Here is a 16,656-nt window from a genome sequence, read left to right on the forward strand (position 1 = left end):
TTTCTAATATAAGAGTTACTACGTCTGATTTCAAATAAGAGTCTCTATTCCTTGTTAGAACATTCAGCCATCAGTAAATACAAAGATATCCTCTTTACTTGTGTAAGTCACTAACCAAGCTGGACAGACAGCTTTGCGAATTCACACAGCCTGTCATGGACATGTAGTCACTGGAAAGACAACTGTTAGCATGTAAGAATCTAAACCAGGCAGATTTTAACATATATTTTTTTTATTAAATATGTAAAAAGATCAACGCAAGTCAAGTTATTCACATATTCAGAGACAAAAAACTATCCTACCATGCGACAATGGGTGGATGATGTGAAATGAATGTGATACATCTGAGTAAGACTTCTCATCTGTTATGTCATTACTTATCTATATTTATAATTAACGATACATATGTTTACATTCCTTTCAGTTTACATTTAATATATAACAAAAGCTTTATGGTGTACTATTTAGTAAAAGTAATCTGAATGCATATTAAACCTTAACGGAATAATGGAAATACTCACCAGGGAGGGGAGGGAAGCTTGGTTCCCTTCTGGAGTTTGCTTCTCTCAGTTCAACAGGGTGTTTAAAATAATTTTTCCTGCTTCTTTGCTTAGAATGAACATGAACTTTCTCTCTGTTCCCTGCTTCAGTCACTTCCAATCTGACAGTGGCGATGGAGATGCTATAACCAGCCGACAGTGGGTGGGTAGGGGGCTAAGGAAAAACACTTCCTGAGAGGGAGGGGTAGGGCACACATCCTGGGATGCTTCTGGACCCAGCATGATGTCATATGACTTGGATGGGGCTTATAGGAATGTGTGTCCTGAATGTCAATAAAGGAGGATGGAGTCCCACCACCCACAGGTAGTGGGTGCCTAGAAGCAGGGGCTGCGGCTCAAGAATGACTTGGAAACAGCTGTGAAGGATTCCCCAAAGCATTCATGGCCTCAAGTGGGACACAGTGCTACAGATGTTTAAGACGGGCACAGGGAGAGGAACGTACAGCTCTTCTCTGGATGGATGGTGTGGCCCAAGCTGTTAGAAGGAGAACAGAGCAAGCTACCAGAGGTTTCTTTGCAAGCTGACATGTGGCCAGTGTGTCTCCAGCTAAATAGGCTGTGGAGGTGGAGAGGAACAGTACTTCCAGCAAGAGGAATCATCAGCGAGCCTACATGAGCTCAACAGTATCAAGAGGCTTGGGAGAAGACAGGGTCCTGACTCCCTGTACTCATTCACAGGAATGTGGCTGTGAACCACTTGGCCCTGGGTTTTACTGAGATGTCCAGGGCAGGTAAAGAATTGCTAGGAGCCGCTCAAGTATCTGTGAGTAGCTGTTTAGTGTGCCTCTTTATAAGAACTATTAAAAAAACAAAGTGAGAACAACAGGTCGGGGGGCAACATACCACTAAGCCTGATGCTGTATACAGCATAGCCACTACCTGTAACCAGGCATGGGAGGACGTCACTGCGGGGACACAGGCTTTCTAGCCTCAGAGAGATGAGCTGCCTCTGCCGGCTGAGCGAGCAGGAGAGAGAAGAAAGGGACACCGAGCACCATGGAACATCTGTCCAGTTCTGCACAGTGTGTTGTACTCAAAAGTACAAGCCATCTTTTCCACATAGAACTCAATAAATACAACTTTGCTGCAAAAGATTTATTTTGGAAAGACTTCTCTTGGTGAAAAGCTTCGATGCTAGAACTTCGGATCAGTATTTCATCAATTAATAAAGAAATTTCAAAGCTTTATGATGCATAATTCAGAAATTTATTTTGAGCTTTTCGGTTAAGTGGAAAGTGGGGTGGGCACATTTATTTATTTTTGTTGTACCTGCTAATTAAATAACAAGTGACAGTAAACCTAATGTTCAAATCAAATGAAATGAAAGGTCTAGGAAGAGAAATCATCTGACAAAAAGGGTGGGGAGAAGAGGCAAAGATTTGGAAAGAGACTAAGAAAATGTGCAAATATTAGTTAAAAAACAAGGAATGCTTTAAATTCATCAATGTTTCCTGTTTATGAATTGCCACAGTTTAGCAAATGTCAATGACACGGAGGGTCCTTGTGTTGCTGAGGGGATCCCTTATTCTGGGAGTCATGGGTGTTTCTTCCAGAACACATTTCTCCCTTACAACTGTACTATCAGAATCATGCTTCTCCCTTACAACTGTGCGATCAACTGGGTCTTTACTCCCAGCCTTGCACCAGCATGGCAACCCAGAATCCTGGGGCCATGGCTGCAATCCCGACCTAGAACCCTGGGGTCATAGCCGCAATCCTGGACCCAGAACCCTGGGGCCATGGCCGCAATCCCGACCTAGAACCCTGGGGCCATGGCCGCAATCCTGGACCCAGAACCCTGGGGCCATGGCCGCAATCCCGACCTAGAACCCTGGGGCCATGGCCGCAATCCCGACCTAGAACCCTGGGGCCATAGCCGCAATCCTGGACCCAGAACCCTGGGGCCATGGCTGCATGCTCTGAAGTTACTCTTTAGTAGGAATCCCTTATCATAACTGGCAGGACTTGGGTTGGAACCCATAGAAGGAGAAAGAGGGGTAGGGTGGAGGACTTGTGCCTTCTGAGACCCCCTTTGCACTGCAGGTTACTGATGACATCATCTTGGGGAGAAGGGCTGCCCACTGAAGAGGACCCTGAGAAAGAAAATAACAGGGGAACCTGGGAAGGGAGGGAGGGCAGGGCACAGGGGTTGAGGGCAAAGCTGAGATGGTGTTTTCCTTGAGTGAAGCCTTTGAAAACTAACAACTGTGTGGTTCTCTAACACGTGGCTCTATCAACACTGCTGGGCCCTGAAGTCCTAGTTTCGAATCCATTTTTTTTTCCCTTCAGTGTTGTGAGTAAAGGGAGAAACAGTGTTTCCCCTCACGACACAAGCTACTGTCATATGGCTTTCATATCAAGTATCTGTTTCCCTTTGTTCCAATTAGTTATCTGACCAAATGATTGGAGGTTAGACTTGCAAACATCAAAGCACCACAGACGCATGTGACAGTGACACAGGGTTGAGAAATGCCAATATAAATACCATATATCAAATTACCATTGTTTCACACCAGGATAAAAAGGGGTGATGGTGGTGGTGGCAGTGGTGGTGGTGGTGGTGGTGGTGGTGGTGGTGATGGTGGTGGTGGTGGGGTGGGGAAAGAGTTGTTCTGGAAAGAAATGAGGGAAAGAGCAGACCCAATCTCAAGCAGCCAAGTGGGGAAGGTGAAGGTACCAAGCCTACAGTCTGGCAGGCAGTGACCTGAATGGCCATCTGTCAATGCATCTTGGCGAAGGAAATAGAACCAAACGCAGTGGCTGGTGGGTGCAACAGTGCGTCATCGATGGTAACGGCAGGTTGGGAACGGCTGGTTTCTACTGAGCTTGAGGCCACACATGTTCCAATTCTCCAGAAGAAAAGTCCCCACACACAATGGAAGTGTCAAGAGTGGCTGAGACAGCTCAGTATTCCTCTTGCTGCTGGGGCTGCTGGTCATGGGCCGTTCCAATTCTCCAGAAGAAAAGTCCCCACACACAATGGAAGTGTCAAGAGCGGCTGAGACAGCTCAGTATTCCTCTTGCTGCTGGGGCTGCTGGTCATGGGCTTGCTCCTCTGCCTCAGGCTCTTCTGTTTGGCCCTCCTGTGGGGGAGGGGAGAAGGTTCAGCTAAGATTTACTATATCAGGCCTAATATCACAGAACATGGTGCCACCAGGCTCCAGAGAGCACCAGGTGCTGGCACAACTTGCAATGGAACTGTTTTCAGCTTCCAGCCGTTAACACATTCACAGGGACACATTTGCATTCCTGTGCCATCAAAGAACCATTCTGCAAAGTGCAACCACAAGGCTTTGAGGACCCATCTTTTCCTCCAACTGTTTTGCAAGGGGATCGTCACAGAACACATTCTATACTTTCATAACCTTGGTAAAAAACATCAGCCAAACACAGTGACTCCAGAGCCTCATGATAACCACAAACGAGCCAGCTAAGACCTAAAACAAGAACCCCCTTTCTGTGATGAGTGGAATGGTTGCCCCTCCCTAACATCCCAAGATGCACTGCTTTGGATTCACTTCCTGTGCCCTGGACACTGCCATCTCTCATGCCTGGTCATGTCTTCTGGAAACACTGTTTTCTTATAACCTAATGCCAATCTGCAGTAGACCTCAGAGAAGCAACTTGTTACTTCTGAGGGGCAAGGAAGGAGCAACAGGCACGTTTCATGGGCTGCCCTAGGCAAAGAGGTCCCTCTGGGCCCAGAGCCCAGGAGAACTCAAGGATCAACCTGCCATGTGTTTAGGGTGCTGAGGTGCTACCTGCTTACCTCCTGCTCACTGACTGATAGGGGCAGGGTTCCTTTCTTTGGCTCCACATGTCACTGAAGTGTATCACAGGCATCAACCTAGCCTTAGTTACAAAGCCTTTTGTTTTGATCCCACAAAGAATAATGACCTCTTTACCACACAAGCAGGAGTGAGGCGGATCAATAGTTCCTTACTGCCCCCCAGGAAGGGCACGGGGCTTCAAGGTGCAGTGTGGTGCATGGACCAGCACAGTCAGAAGGGTTCAGGTCTGGCATACTTGGCAAACTGATTCCTGGCCTGCCAAGCCCATGTCCTTCCTACCTGGCCCCTATTTCCTGTAGGCCAAGGCAAACCTGTCAAGGTTTGAGTTCAGATAGGACACCACCATCTCCTGAGCCAGACCATGTCTTTCCCTCTCTTTTGCAGCACAGTGTTATTCTTCTGTTAAAAACTCACTTGGGGGCTGGGAATATAGCTTCTTTGGCATAAGGCCCTAGGTTAGATCCCCAGCATCGCAAAAATAAACAAATGAAAAACCAAATAAACCAACAAAACATCAACATCAAGCCCCCCGCCCGCCCCCAAACATAACCTCACTTGGAATCTTGCCTGTTTGGAACCATTTGGCCATATGTATCGGATCCTGAGGCCAGTGAGACAGGGGGAACACCTTGTTCAATCCATACTACAGTATTCAACATATGTCAAAAAGAGATCAGGCTCAAGGATGGATGACCAAGGCTATCAACCAAGGCTGTGTGGCATTTTCTCAGAGAAAGTATAATGTTGGGGTTATATGCATGAACTTTGGGGTTCACATATCAGCTCTGTAATCTACAAGCTGTGAGACTTTGGGCTTGTAATGTAACTGGTCTGTAGCTCAGTTTTTTTTAATCTGCAACGTGAGACAATAATGTAGAGAGTTTATGGTATGTTTGACTGATCAAGTCATCAATGGATTCATTGCGCCCAACAGAGAAGTCAATGAGTTAAAACTGGTAAATGCCTAGATGGATGTTTTTCATCTAGTAAATGCAAGTGTGAGCTGTGATTATGATTTCTTAGTGGAAGAGCTCTCGAATGTATTTCAGAACTGCCAATAATTAAGAGAAAGCCAAAAGGAGAAAATGACATTGGAGACCCGAGACTGCCTCTAACTGGCTCCCAGGCAACGGCACAGTATTTGGTAAATGTGAGCTCTGAGGGCGTCTACCACCACACACTGTTGTCACCTCCTAGGACTCCATCTTTGGAAGCTGAAGGCTCAGTATCTTATTCTCTCTCTTGTTTTTCTGATCCTCACACTCTCAGCCTCTAACTGCAGACGTTCTTTGACTTCAGGGAACAGAGTCCTGAGCCCACAGCATCTAATGGTCTCCAGGTGCCAGGCACTCTGCCAGCTGCTTGGCGTGGACGATAACAGTCCTCTCAGCTTAAGAAATCAGGGCCTCAGCTGACAGTGGCACTGCCACAGGGAGTTACATGCTGTGGCAGAATAGGCCAGGAAGTGGGTGCTGGCCTCTAGAGCAAGTACTCTCCTGTCCTGAGGAGTGAGGGACTGCTGGAGGGAAAGTGCACAGAAGCGTGGTCTGCTGGCCTTAGGAAAGCACTGCTTCCCGAAGCCTCTGTCCCTGCTCTTGACCCCACGTGAACGCCCTCTGGCTCCGCACCTTTTACTCTTACTTCTGTCAGAGAGCACACTGGGTCCTGTCTGTGTGCATCCTACTGAGTGGGCACAGGTCTCCTCTCCAGCTAGGCTCGACCTCCACTGCACTGGGTGCTGTTCTGCGTGGCGCTAACTCTCCAGTCCACCCCTGCGGGCTTCGTGTCGTACCAATCCGCTCTCGGCCGGTCTGGGGCACGCTTTCCCTACAGAACTGTGTTTGTATGCGAGACTGCTGAAAGGAAAGTCTCAGGTGTGAGGATGTTTTCCGCTTTACAGAGGATCCCAACACCGTCGGGACGTAGGTGTGGGACAGCAGCGTTAACCCTGAACCTGCAGTGGGAACACCGAGCGCCGGTGGGTGACTGCCGGCAGGAACAAGCTGTGGGACCACATTCCTGCCACGAGCCGGCTCCTCCCAGGACCTCACCGAACAAGGAGGTGGTTCTGTGGTCTCTGGCGGGCCAACGGCTCCCCAGACACACTGAAGAAGTGCCAGCGGTGGTGCCGTCCCCCTCAGACGTGCAGCTCTCCAGAGCACGCCTACTGGGAAGCCTGGCACGAACCGCAAACATACCAACTTATCAGCGGTTTTGCTAATCCTTGGGAACAAGCTTATTCCGAGAGTTCCCAGCCCTCACAGTGCCATCACAGGTTCCAATGAAAAAATGTGAAAAACAACCCTGTAACTTTTGCTTAAGTGTCATGGACTAAAGTCACACAGGAAAGGAGGCCAGGCCACACCTATGCCGAACAGGAGACTGATGCATTGGAACTTAATTCTTATATCTCCATGTCAACTCAATGTATATTTGTAAATGGTTGGCTGTGTTGTCATTCTTTATTTTACTATAATTGTTAGTAGGGGAGGCAAGTGGGGAAATAGTGCCTTGGATCTGTGCCATTAGGAAAATGAAGTCAAAGATGGGGGTGGTCACGAGAAGCTTGTTTCTGCTTCTGGATGCCAACGGGCCACCTGGCCTCATCCTCAAGCTGATGTTCCTGCTGCTGGATGCCGACGGGCCACCCGGCCTCATCCCCATTGAGTGGGCTGTTCTCTCCTCTCTGGTCTTGGCTCGGTAACTGCTGATCTTCCCGGTCCCCGTTCGACACGCAACAGGAACGCCAGCTTGACGGTGATGCCTGCTAGCTCTCCAGCCTGTCTCTATGTGCTCCCCCCACACATTTATGTTTCTGCTATCACATTTCTCACAGTCTGCTACAGCTCCCAGTCAGGTGTGTCCCCAGCTGTCTCCCTCCCCAGGTCCTCAGTATTTTTTTTTTAAAATTATTATTTTTAACTTTTATTTTATGTGTATGTGTGTAATTGCCTGCATGTAGGTAAGTGCACCTGTGTCGTGCAATGCCCGCGGAGGTCAGAAGAGGCTGTCAGATCCCCTGGAACTGGAGTAGTTACGGACAGTTGTCAGCTGCCATGTGGGTGCTGGGATTCGAATGCGGGTCTTCTGTAAGAACAACCAGTGTTCTTAACCGCTGAACCATCTCTCCAGCCCCAGTACTCAGTATTTGGTCCACCATGGTGCAGAAATTTCTGTGTCAGAAATACAGCCTGTATCCAAAACGTGTTGAGGAGAAAGTCCTTAAGTCATTTTAACAATGGCTTCCACGACAGTCAGGACCTCAGAGACCGAATAATTCTTTATAAGTTATATACCTCTGCAGACAGACTCTCTGAGGAAGCAGGCAACCAGTGACGCCAACACACCTGCCACCCAGTCACACACGAAGGGGAAAGAGGTGAAAATGATGAAGAGATGCTCTGCGTGGCTGGCTGGAAATCAGTCTGGAAACTTCCACTAGGCTTCTATACATCAAAATTGAACAACCTGTAGATGGTCCCTACTCCAAGTTGGAGTTTCCCATCTTCTAAACATCATATTCTGGGACTGTTTGACTATAAGGACCAGGGGTGAGTCACCATCAAAATAAAGTGCCAAGACATCACATGGGGGGAGAAACCCCCTGCAAATACCCCTCCCTGGAAAGTCAAGCCATCTTCATACAGTTTAAATGGACTGTACACATGGCAATCTAGCCTTTGATTCTTCAACCCATCTCCCATCTCCAGGAGGGCTCTGGGCCACCCAGCTAGCCCGCCGTCTCTGTCTCTCAGATTCACGCCCAGAGCTTCAAAGTACTGATATTTCTTCCTGGACTCAATGTACACCAGACCTGAATGGGAGTGTAGACTGGCCTGGACACAGGACACAGCATCAAACAAGCACGGTGGGGCAAGAGGAGGCTAGGAGAGCACAGATGGGAGTGCGTGCTGGTGCAGCCCCTGAGCACAGGTTTCTAAAGATGCCCGTGAAGGTAGCAGCTTTCTTAGGCTTAGGCTTTAGCTTGGTGCTAGCTGTGCTTCAGGAAGGTTGCCACAGAAACAGGACTCATCACCCTTCAAGTCTCTGAGGTATCTTGGTTGACTCCTAGAGCCTCTAGCAGGGAAGCAGAATGAGGGTAGGCTGCTCCTGAGTCCCTCCATACCCATTTTGGTAGGTGGGGGGGGGCAGAGGGAGGGAGGGAGGGAGGGGCTGAGAGAGAGAGAGAGAGAGAGGAGGCTGCATGTGTGTGCATGTGCACAGCATGGCATACAAACCCACCCAGCTCGGTGTGTACACAGAAGCTTTCCCTCTTATTGCAGAAACCAAGGTCTGGGAGCGTGGTGCCAGGACCCGCCTTGCTCTACGCAAGGAGAGCTGAGAGACTGTAGATCAAATGCCTTACTCTCCATGGGAATTGCACTGTAGCCTGATGTGCCTCTTGGGTACTCCAGACACAAAAATCACAATGCTGGAATTGGAAAACTTAAGCCAGCAACTAAATTTTAAGGTGTTGTTAGAGTAATACAGAGTTAAAATCTATTTTCCCTTTTGGATTCTGTTCGATTACTCTTTCTTCTTTGAGATAGTTTAGCACACACTTAAATAGGTTTACAAATGTCTCTACTCCTTACTACAATTCTCCTGCTGATAGCCCAAGGGATGAGGGTATTGCTCAGTGCTAGAGCATGTTTCTAGCATGCATGAGTTCAATTCCTGGTACCAAAAGCTCCACAAAAAGCAGACATACACACATACACACACACAGACACACATATAGACACACAGACACATACACAGACATACACACACACAGACATACACAAACACACAGACACACAGGCATACACACAGACACACATACAGACATACAGACACACACAGACACATACACAGGCATACACACAGACACACACACAGATACACATACACAGACACATACACAGGCATACACACAGACACAGACACACACACACATACACATACACACGTGCATGCATGCACACGCAGCTCAAGCAAGATCTTGGGATTCAGATTCTAGCTGCTCACAACTAAGGCAGGGTATTCACTGATCCTGTTTATGGTCAGTTTCCCCTCATCTGTAAAACAGGATGACACCAAAATACCTGTTAAGATTCTCAAGAGAATCAAAGAACTAAAATACGTAAAGCCCCCAGGCCCCATCAGTGTCTGAGAACAGAATCTAATAAGCCCATTCATTCTTAGTGACCGGTGAAGCTTTACACGAGTGCTCCTGGGCCGTCTGCACTTCAATGATGTCCACAGTGGGAGTGGCTCTGTGGCTCCAGCAGGCAGCAGGTGCACTGGGGTGTGGAGGTGGCGATGGCAGAACAAAGCTGTGTGGACACCAGGAAGGACCCCCTGGAGGACACCAAAGCTCCTGCCTTGGGCTGCCCTGCCTATCCTCAGCCAGAAATTCAGTGGCCTGTGACCACTCCGCCCAAAGAGCTCTCCAGGAAGTGCTTGGCACCTAGGTCTCTGGGACCCGCTCTCACTCTGAATTGGTTTTCTCTCCTGCCACAAGAGCCTGGCTGGGAAGATCCAAGCCTGCATGCTGGCCTTGCCCCAGTGAGCAGCATGACCACAGACACTGCCCGCCCCTCCCCTGCACTCCTGGAATGCACAGTGCTCATCTGGTGTCACTGTGACGAATGTATGCTTGACAGACCACATACGGAACATTAGGTACACCCACTGGCCGCAGGCACACTACAAATCAGCCTCTATGCTCAGAACCACATTCTGTGACATCATCATGGCCTCCAGGACTTAACTAGGCAGAGTCTCAAAAAAATCTGCATTCTGGGCTACAGTAACCAAGAAAGCAGCAGTGAAATCAAGTGTCCCTAAATCCGGATGCAGCTCCTTACAGCTGAGGACAGTTTCCTTGCTGGAATTTTAAGCCACATGTGAAATAAACATCTGCCTGGCATGCTGCTGAACTAAGACAAAGCAAACTGGCTGGTGGCTCACCATAGTCCATGGAAACGCTAACACTCGTGATTCCCACAGCACCCTCTGAGCATCCACAGGCCTCCAGGTCAGAGGGCCAAACACTTTACCAGCTTCCACCCAGCCCTGGCCTCTCGCTTTCCACAGCTCAGGGCTGCAGAGGGGAAGTTCCCACAGGGCTCTCACTTCTGCCTCTGGGGGCCAGACAGACCTTCACCCTCAGACACAGGCGGATGTCGGCGACTCACCAAGGTTGCTACCATTCATCTTGTCCTTCACATCCTTGGTCCAGAACATTCTTCCCTGCTCCTAATGTCAACGTTTCCCTCTCCTCCTCCTCCTCTCCCTTTTACCCCTTTTCTCCCCTCCCTCCTCTCTTCCTGTTTGGTTTTTTGAGATAGGGTCTCATGTAGCCCAGATGGCTTTGAATCCATTATGCAGCTAAGACTGCCTTGAACTGCTGACCCTCATGCCTCCTCCACCTCCCAAGTGCCAGGACTATAGGTGTGCACCACCACGCCCAGCACATGTGCTTTTCATCACCGCCACAAAGCCACATCCTGGGCCCCCTTCAGCACACTTGCTCATGAGCAGCAACCCTGGTGGCATCCCCACAAAGAAGTATTTTCAACGAAGCTCTGCCCCATAGTTCTGGTCTGTCCTGGCAATGAGTGACCTAGGCAACTGGCTGTGAAGTAAATATAGATAGTTGTGGGGCTCATGAGGGGAGGAGATGTATCTTGTTTTCTCATTTAACTCTGCTTGGACCGTTCATGAAGATTTTCCTGTAAGTTCTCAATGCTCAGAGACGAAAACCTCCTGAAGTCTGCTGTGTGTTGTCAGCTCACATCCCCACCTCCACTTATGGATGCATGTTCTCTAGGCGTGGAAGAACGCAGCTTGATGACATGCATACCTAGTCTCTGGGTATCAGCAAGCGTGCCAGATGGACTACGACACTCATCAAAGCCCCAGGGAAGCATCCGAGGCACATGGATGTGCTGCCCTCGGACCAAGAGTTGCTTAGGACTGGGGAGCTGAGGGCTGTGCACACCCACCTGTTCCTCCGAAGCGTAGAGCACGTCCATTAGTCGCTGCACGAGGTCCTCATTCTCCTGCCCGTGCTCTTGGCAGAGCAGTTCAATCTCTCTCAGCTTCCCGAAGTAGAAATCCCTCTCCTTCTCCACACCTTCTAGGGCAAGTTTTAATGAGTGTACCTGCAGAGTGAGGGCAGAGAAGGAAACCCCACACAAGTCAGTGTATGAGGACCTAGAAAGCCAGACACAGAAATCACTGAAGTTCAAGTCTGAGAGAAGCAACATCATCTCAGCTTCAGCCTAGGCCAAAGGGTCCAAACCCAGGAGCACATGGAATGTTTGTCACCCAGTCAGGGTGATCCATCTACTTGCACAACTATGTACGGGCCAGGGAAGCTGTTCCTCTCTTGATAACATGGGATGGACCACATCTTTTTTCCTAACTTGTTGTTATGATATGATGTCTGTGTCTCCCCCAAATTTGTATGTTGAAATCCTACACTGTGATGGTATCAGGAGGCAGGTGACTGACTGACACCTCCTGTTGGGAGGTGACTGGATCATGAGGGTGGGGCCCTCATGAAGGATTTGTGCCCTTAGGAAAGAGTCCCAGGGATCCCACCATCTCAGCACAAGAAGACACCCTGAGAGGAACGGGCCCTCATCAGACAGTGAGTCCACTGATGCCCTGACCTTGGCGCTCACTGCCTCGAGTGGTAAGAAATGAATTTCTGTTGTTTCAGTTAGGGACATTTTGTTACAGAATCCCAACCTGACTCACGTACTTACTCAAGATCTACAGGGAGATTAAGTGTGATTTCTTAGTGAGGCTTTCTTCAGATCACTTGTATTAAAAGATACTCTTACTTGGGATTCCTTTAGCTATTGAATCAGAGGTGGATTTAGGGACCTCTAGGATTTTTTTTTCTACCCCAGGGGTTATGTAGTGCAAGTGATAGGCCAGAACCAATCAAAGCAGGGCCACAACACTGGCATCCGGGGCTGGGTCAGTCCTGAAGTGGGTGTGAGGAGACCTGCTGTCAATCTCAGGCTGGAGGTTCTGGTATGGACAACAGCAACATGCGGGTCCCCAAGAACTCCCCTTCTGTCGTACTTTGTTCATTTACATTTATGCAAAGATTCCAAACTGTGGGTCATGACCCCACACTGGGCTGCACAACTGAATGTGTGTGTGTGTAAAATTCGGCAACAGTCCAAGTTTCTGATGTTCAGAAATTAAATTCAAGAGCACTGGGGTCTGAGGCGTTGCTGGCAGCACCTGCCTGGGTCGACCTTGCACTGCAGATCTGTGACGTGCACTTCTCACGCTGCACGCCAACACACACTGCTGAAATACCTCCTCAGACCTGAGACTTGCAGGTTATGAATGGAGGCGCTTTTGCATACATACTGCTTTAACAGAAGCAGAATGGCTTGTTTACAGAAAACAAAGACTTTTAACATTTCCTCTGTCATTCTCAGTACACAAGTAAGTACCAGATTAGTAAACCCGGTGGGGGGGGGGTTGCATTGTGTTAGAGGAAGAAGTAGTCCTCATTAGTATGTAAACTTGCTTTTGTCTTTAACAAATGGCAAATTATATGTACACCACCAAATACATTTTTATTCTGAGACAGGTTTCACTATGTAGTCCTGGCTGGCCTGGAAGGCAGCATGCTGGGATTAAAGGTGTGCACCACCATACTTGGCTCCAATAAATTGATTTAAAATAAAATTTCTTTATGGTTTTCTGTCAGTAAATTAGATTTCTGTATCTCTTTTACATTTCTGTATGCCAGGGGGTCACATAAAATTTTTAGGGAGAAAAGGGTTATGAACGGAAAAAGTTTAAGAAACCCTGATGTAACATGTTTATTGTTTGGAAATAAATCCATTCTCATGGTTTTCCTTAGGTGAAGTCTGCTTTTCAATATAGTTAAAAAAAAAATCACCCTTTAACAGCATTAAAAAATTACATTTGAAAAATGTTATTTAAAGCAAAATCTCTTTAAAAATAGTTTTGATTCTGGGGCTGGAGAGATGATGGCTCAGTGGTTAGGAGCAATGGCTGCTCTTGCAGATGACCCAGGTTAGGTTCCCAGCACCCACATGGTGGCTAAGAACCATCCATAACTCCGGTTCTAAGGGATCTGATGCCTTCTTCTGGCATCCATGGGTACTGCACAACACAGAAGCACTTAGATACATGCAGGCAATACGCTCATACACATAAAATAAAAATAAATATTTTTCATTCTTTGAGAATTTCATACAATGTATTTTGATGATACTCCTCTTTTCAATAATCTTGGCCTTTGCAATGCTCTCTGGAATTACTGGCTCATTCACACACAGTGGCACACACCACCATCCTTTCACCCTGCACCTGACTATCCTGGAAGCCTCAGGAATTGGGCCGCTTGGCATTGACCTCACAGATACCCTCATGTAGCTCCTTACAAAGGTGTGTGGGTTTAGTTTGTTAACTCTAAATTCTTGTTCCTGTTAAGACTGGATATTTGTGAAAACACAAAGCAACCAGCCTGAACTTCAGGGGAAAGAAAGCCCCCTAATTCTAGATCTTCCTGCTTCAGGGAAAGAAACCCCATCCCTGAGCTTAGCCACCAAATCCCTGTCAACCCTGTACTGGTGCTATGATCTGTGGCTCTTTGGTTACATGCACCCCCCAGTTATCAGCTCTCCGAAACCAAGCAAGCGCATTGCGTGACTGTTCAACAGGAACAACTTGGGGGAGATTTACTTTGGCTCACAGTTCAGGGGTTAGAGCCCATCATGGTGGGGAAGGTACAGTATAGGGCTTGGCTTGTGGCGACAGGAGCCAGTTATTGCCAGCAGGAGCTGCTTGTTACATGGCACCAATAGGGAAGCAGAAAGTCAGGCTGGAAGTGGGGCTGAGCTGTACTCCTTAAGGCCTACCACATTTTGCACCCCACTTCCTCCAGCTGGACCCTAACTCCTAGGTTCCACAACCTTTTGATGCAGCAGCACCAGTTGGGGACCAAGTATTATGTATGACATGTGAGTTTGGAGGCCAGGATATCAACCTTCAAACCATAACAGACACAGTTGCCTTACTGAAACCCAGGTCCAGTGGCCTGGGCTTTGCTTTACATGATGCATTGAGGCTTTTGTGGAAATATTCAGCCTGAGCTGGGCTTGGCTGGAATCCTGATGTGTTAGGGAAGATGTGCTGACCTAGCAACATCTCCTAGTAAAAACTGACAGCAGTCAGGCATGGCAGGCACACCTGTAATCCTGGTAACTCAGGAGACAGAGGGAGGGTGAGCTCTGTGAGTTCAAGGCCAGTCTGTGCTACTAGGCAGAAGAAAGCCTGACATTCACTACGTTAAATGACTGAACGTTGGCTGGCAATGAAGGTCCATCAGCATGGACCCACTAGGGAAACTGATGCCGGTCTCTTCCTCACATGTCACAGTGGATGTGAATGACAGAGGAGGTATGGAGAGGGACCCTGGAAAGTCAGGTTCAAAGGCCCCAGGGCAGGTTTCCCTTCACAATTTTCCAAACTCTTTCCAGGAGTGTCCACAGACTGCAGGTCCTCCCAGAGCCCACTGTCCCGAGCAGATCCTTTAACAGCAGTGATTCCAGTCTGTTTCCTGTACATTTCATGTACACTGCCTCCTCCCCAGCTTTTGGTTCATTTCTATCAATGGAGTGGCCTAGCCCAGAGCTGCTTTTGTAACACATCGTGGGAGAATGCCTGAATGAAAACGCAGGGCCAAGTGAATGAAAATTCTCCAAATTTATGGCACTTGTCACTTTCTGTTACCACCATAATTCATGCTTCTACCTAGGCATTTGCTTCTTGTCCCTGTGACCTCAGTTCTAACACTGGGACATCTGAATGGCCACCCACCTGCCTCAGGGTCCTCCTGAAAGGCTTCAAGGATAGACACATGGAGGGAGCAATCCCAGGCTACCAGGTAAACACATGGAGCAAGAGCTCAGTAAACATGTGCTCAGCGGAGGCCTTCCAGTTAGGGTGTGGCCACCGGATTCCCCCTAGGGTCAGACAGAGAACAGGAGGGGAGAGAGGCCTGAAGAGGTACTGAAGGAAGGACATCAGGTGGATTGGTCCCCTCTCTAGAGCGTCGTTATAGATGGCAGGATAGTTGGGCCAAGGGGGATGGAGACGCTTTGTGTGATCTGAGCTGATGGGAACTTAGTACTGGCCCCAAGGAGAGCATGAGGGTTGGCTAAGTCAAGGCTCTAGGGGACAGGGGGCAGGCAACTAAGGACCTGGAGGTTTCCATGTGGTTGGAATTGGGAATGGAAAGGTGGAAACCAGGGTGGGGTGGAAGAAGGCAGGGAGGAGGGGAGGCACGAAGAACATGTGTTGCTGATGATATCGGAAGATCTGAGTTGCTTAGGGAAAAAGTGGCATAAATCCACAGCATTGTGAACCTAAGGCTTTATTCTCCCCAGGGCCACCCAGACATGCTGGAGTCAGAGTCTCCTGGCCTGAGGCTCGTTACTGCTGTCCTCACTGCCTTTCATCTGAGCAGAAGTCATCACTGAAAACTCTCTGGCCGTTGACAGAAGGCCAGTAGGTAATTAGAGCACTCCAGCTTTCTAATCAAAGTGTTACCCACCAGTGACTTAAGGTTTTACCTAAGGCTTTAAAGTGATCAGAATTGCAAAGAGCCACCCCAGTTAAGCAGCTGTCTGCTTTTTCAACTGGATTCTTGACCGAAAATACACAATTATCTCAAAAATCTGTTTCCAGACTCTTGCCTCATCAGGTAGAAGATTAATCACTAGGGCAGGCCCGATCAGTGGCTGGGTACACAGCCTGAGGATCTGCAGTCAAGTCCCTTCACAATGGCCAAGGGGCCTGTGAGACTCCTGTGTACTGGGGAAGGTGGGTGGCTTCTGCAGTGGGCGTTTTTGTTTCATTCGTTGTAAACTATGTATAATCTTAGGCAAAATTAGCTACTGCTAGTTGGAAAGCATACGGATGCTTTTGGATCAAACCCAGAGCCTCCGGCATGCAAAGGTGCTTTACCACAGAGCCACATCCCCAGCTCCATACCTAAAGTTTTACATTAGATAGTTCAATGGTGGAGCTAGATTTGCTGTAATTGTGAGATGCTGTTAGATCAGAAGGAAATTTCTCCTTAAACACAGCTGCTGCCTTTCAGGTCCCCAAGCACTGGGCTTAGTGCTCCTGGGTGTCCCACTTCTGCGACTGTAGGGAGGGCTGTTTTTTTTAAACTTTAGAAATAATCTCTGGTGTAAGGGAGGGGCAGTGTATCCATCTTGCTACCATTACGTTACCAGCATTAAATACAG

General features: G+C 48.3%; 1 protein-coding gene across 3 annotated transcripts in view; it reads right to left on the bottom strand.

Annotated features, from left to right (window-relative positions):
* Positions 1-1,143: 1,143 nt before the first annotated feature.
* Positions 1,144-16,656, bottom strand: part of Mapre2 (microtubule associated protein RP/EB family member 2) — a 166,922-nt gene continuing 151,409 nt past the window's right edge. For 2 of the 3 annotated variants that reach the window (XM_008853708.3, XM_008853707.3), the window contains 2 exons: positions 11,344-11,502; positions 3,504-3,643 (listed from right to left, as the gene is read on the bottom strand). In XM_008853708.3, coding sequence (XP_008851930.1) covers positions 3,569-3,643; positions 11,344-11,502 — 234 coding nt within the window. In that variant the 3' untranslated portion in view covers positions 3,504-3,568. Of the gene's footprint in view, positions 3,474-3,503; positions 3,644-11,343; positions 11,503-16,656 lie in introns of those variants that run through there. The other variant, XM_017803358.2, reaches the window with a different exon arrangement.

This window comes from Nannospalax galili, unplaced genomic scaffold (assembly GCF_000622305.1).
Source record: "Nannospalax galili isolate Female #2095 unplaced genomic scaffold, S.galili_v1.0 scaffold147, whole genome shotgun sequence".
Taxonomy (NCBI): domain Eukaryota; kingdom Metazoa; phylum Chordata; class Mammalia; order Rodentia; family Spalacidae; genus Nannospalax; species Nannospalax galili.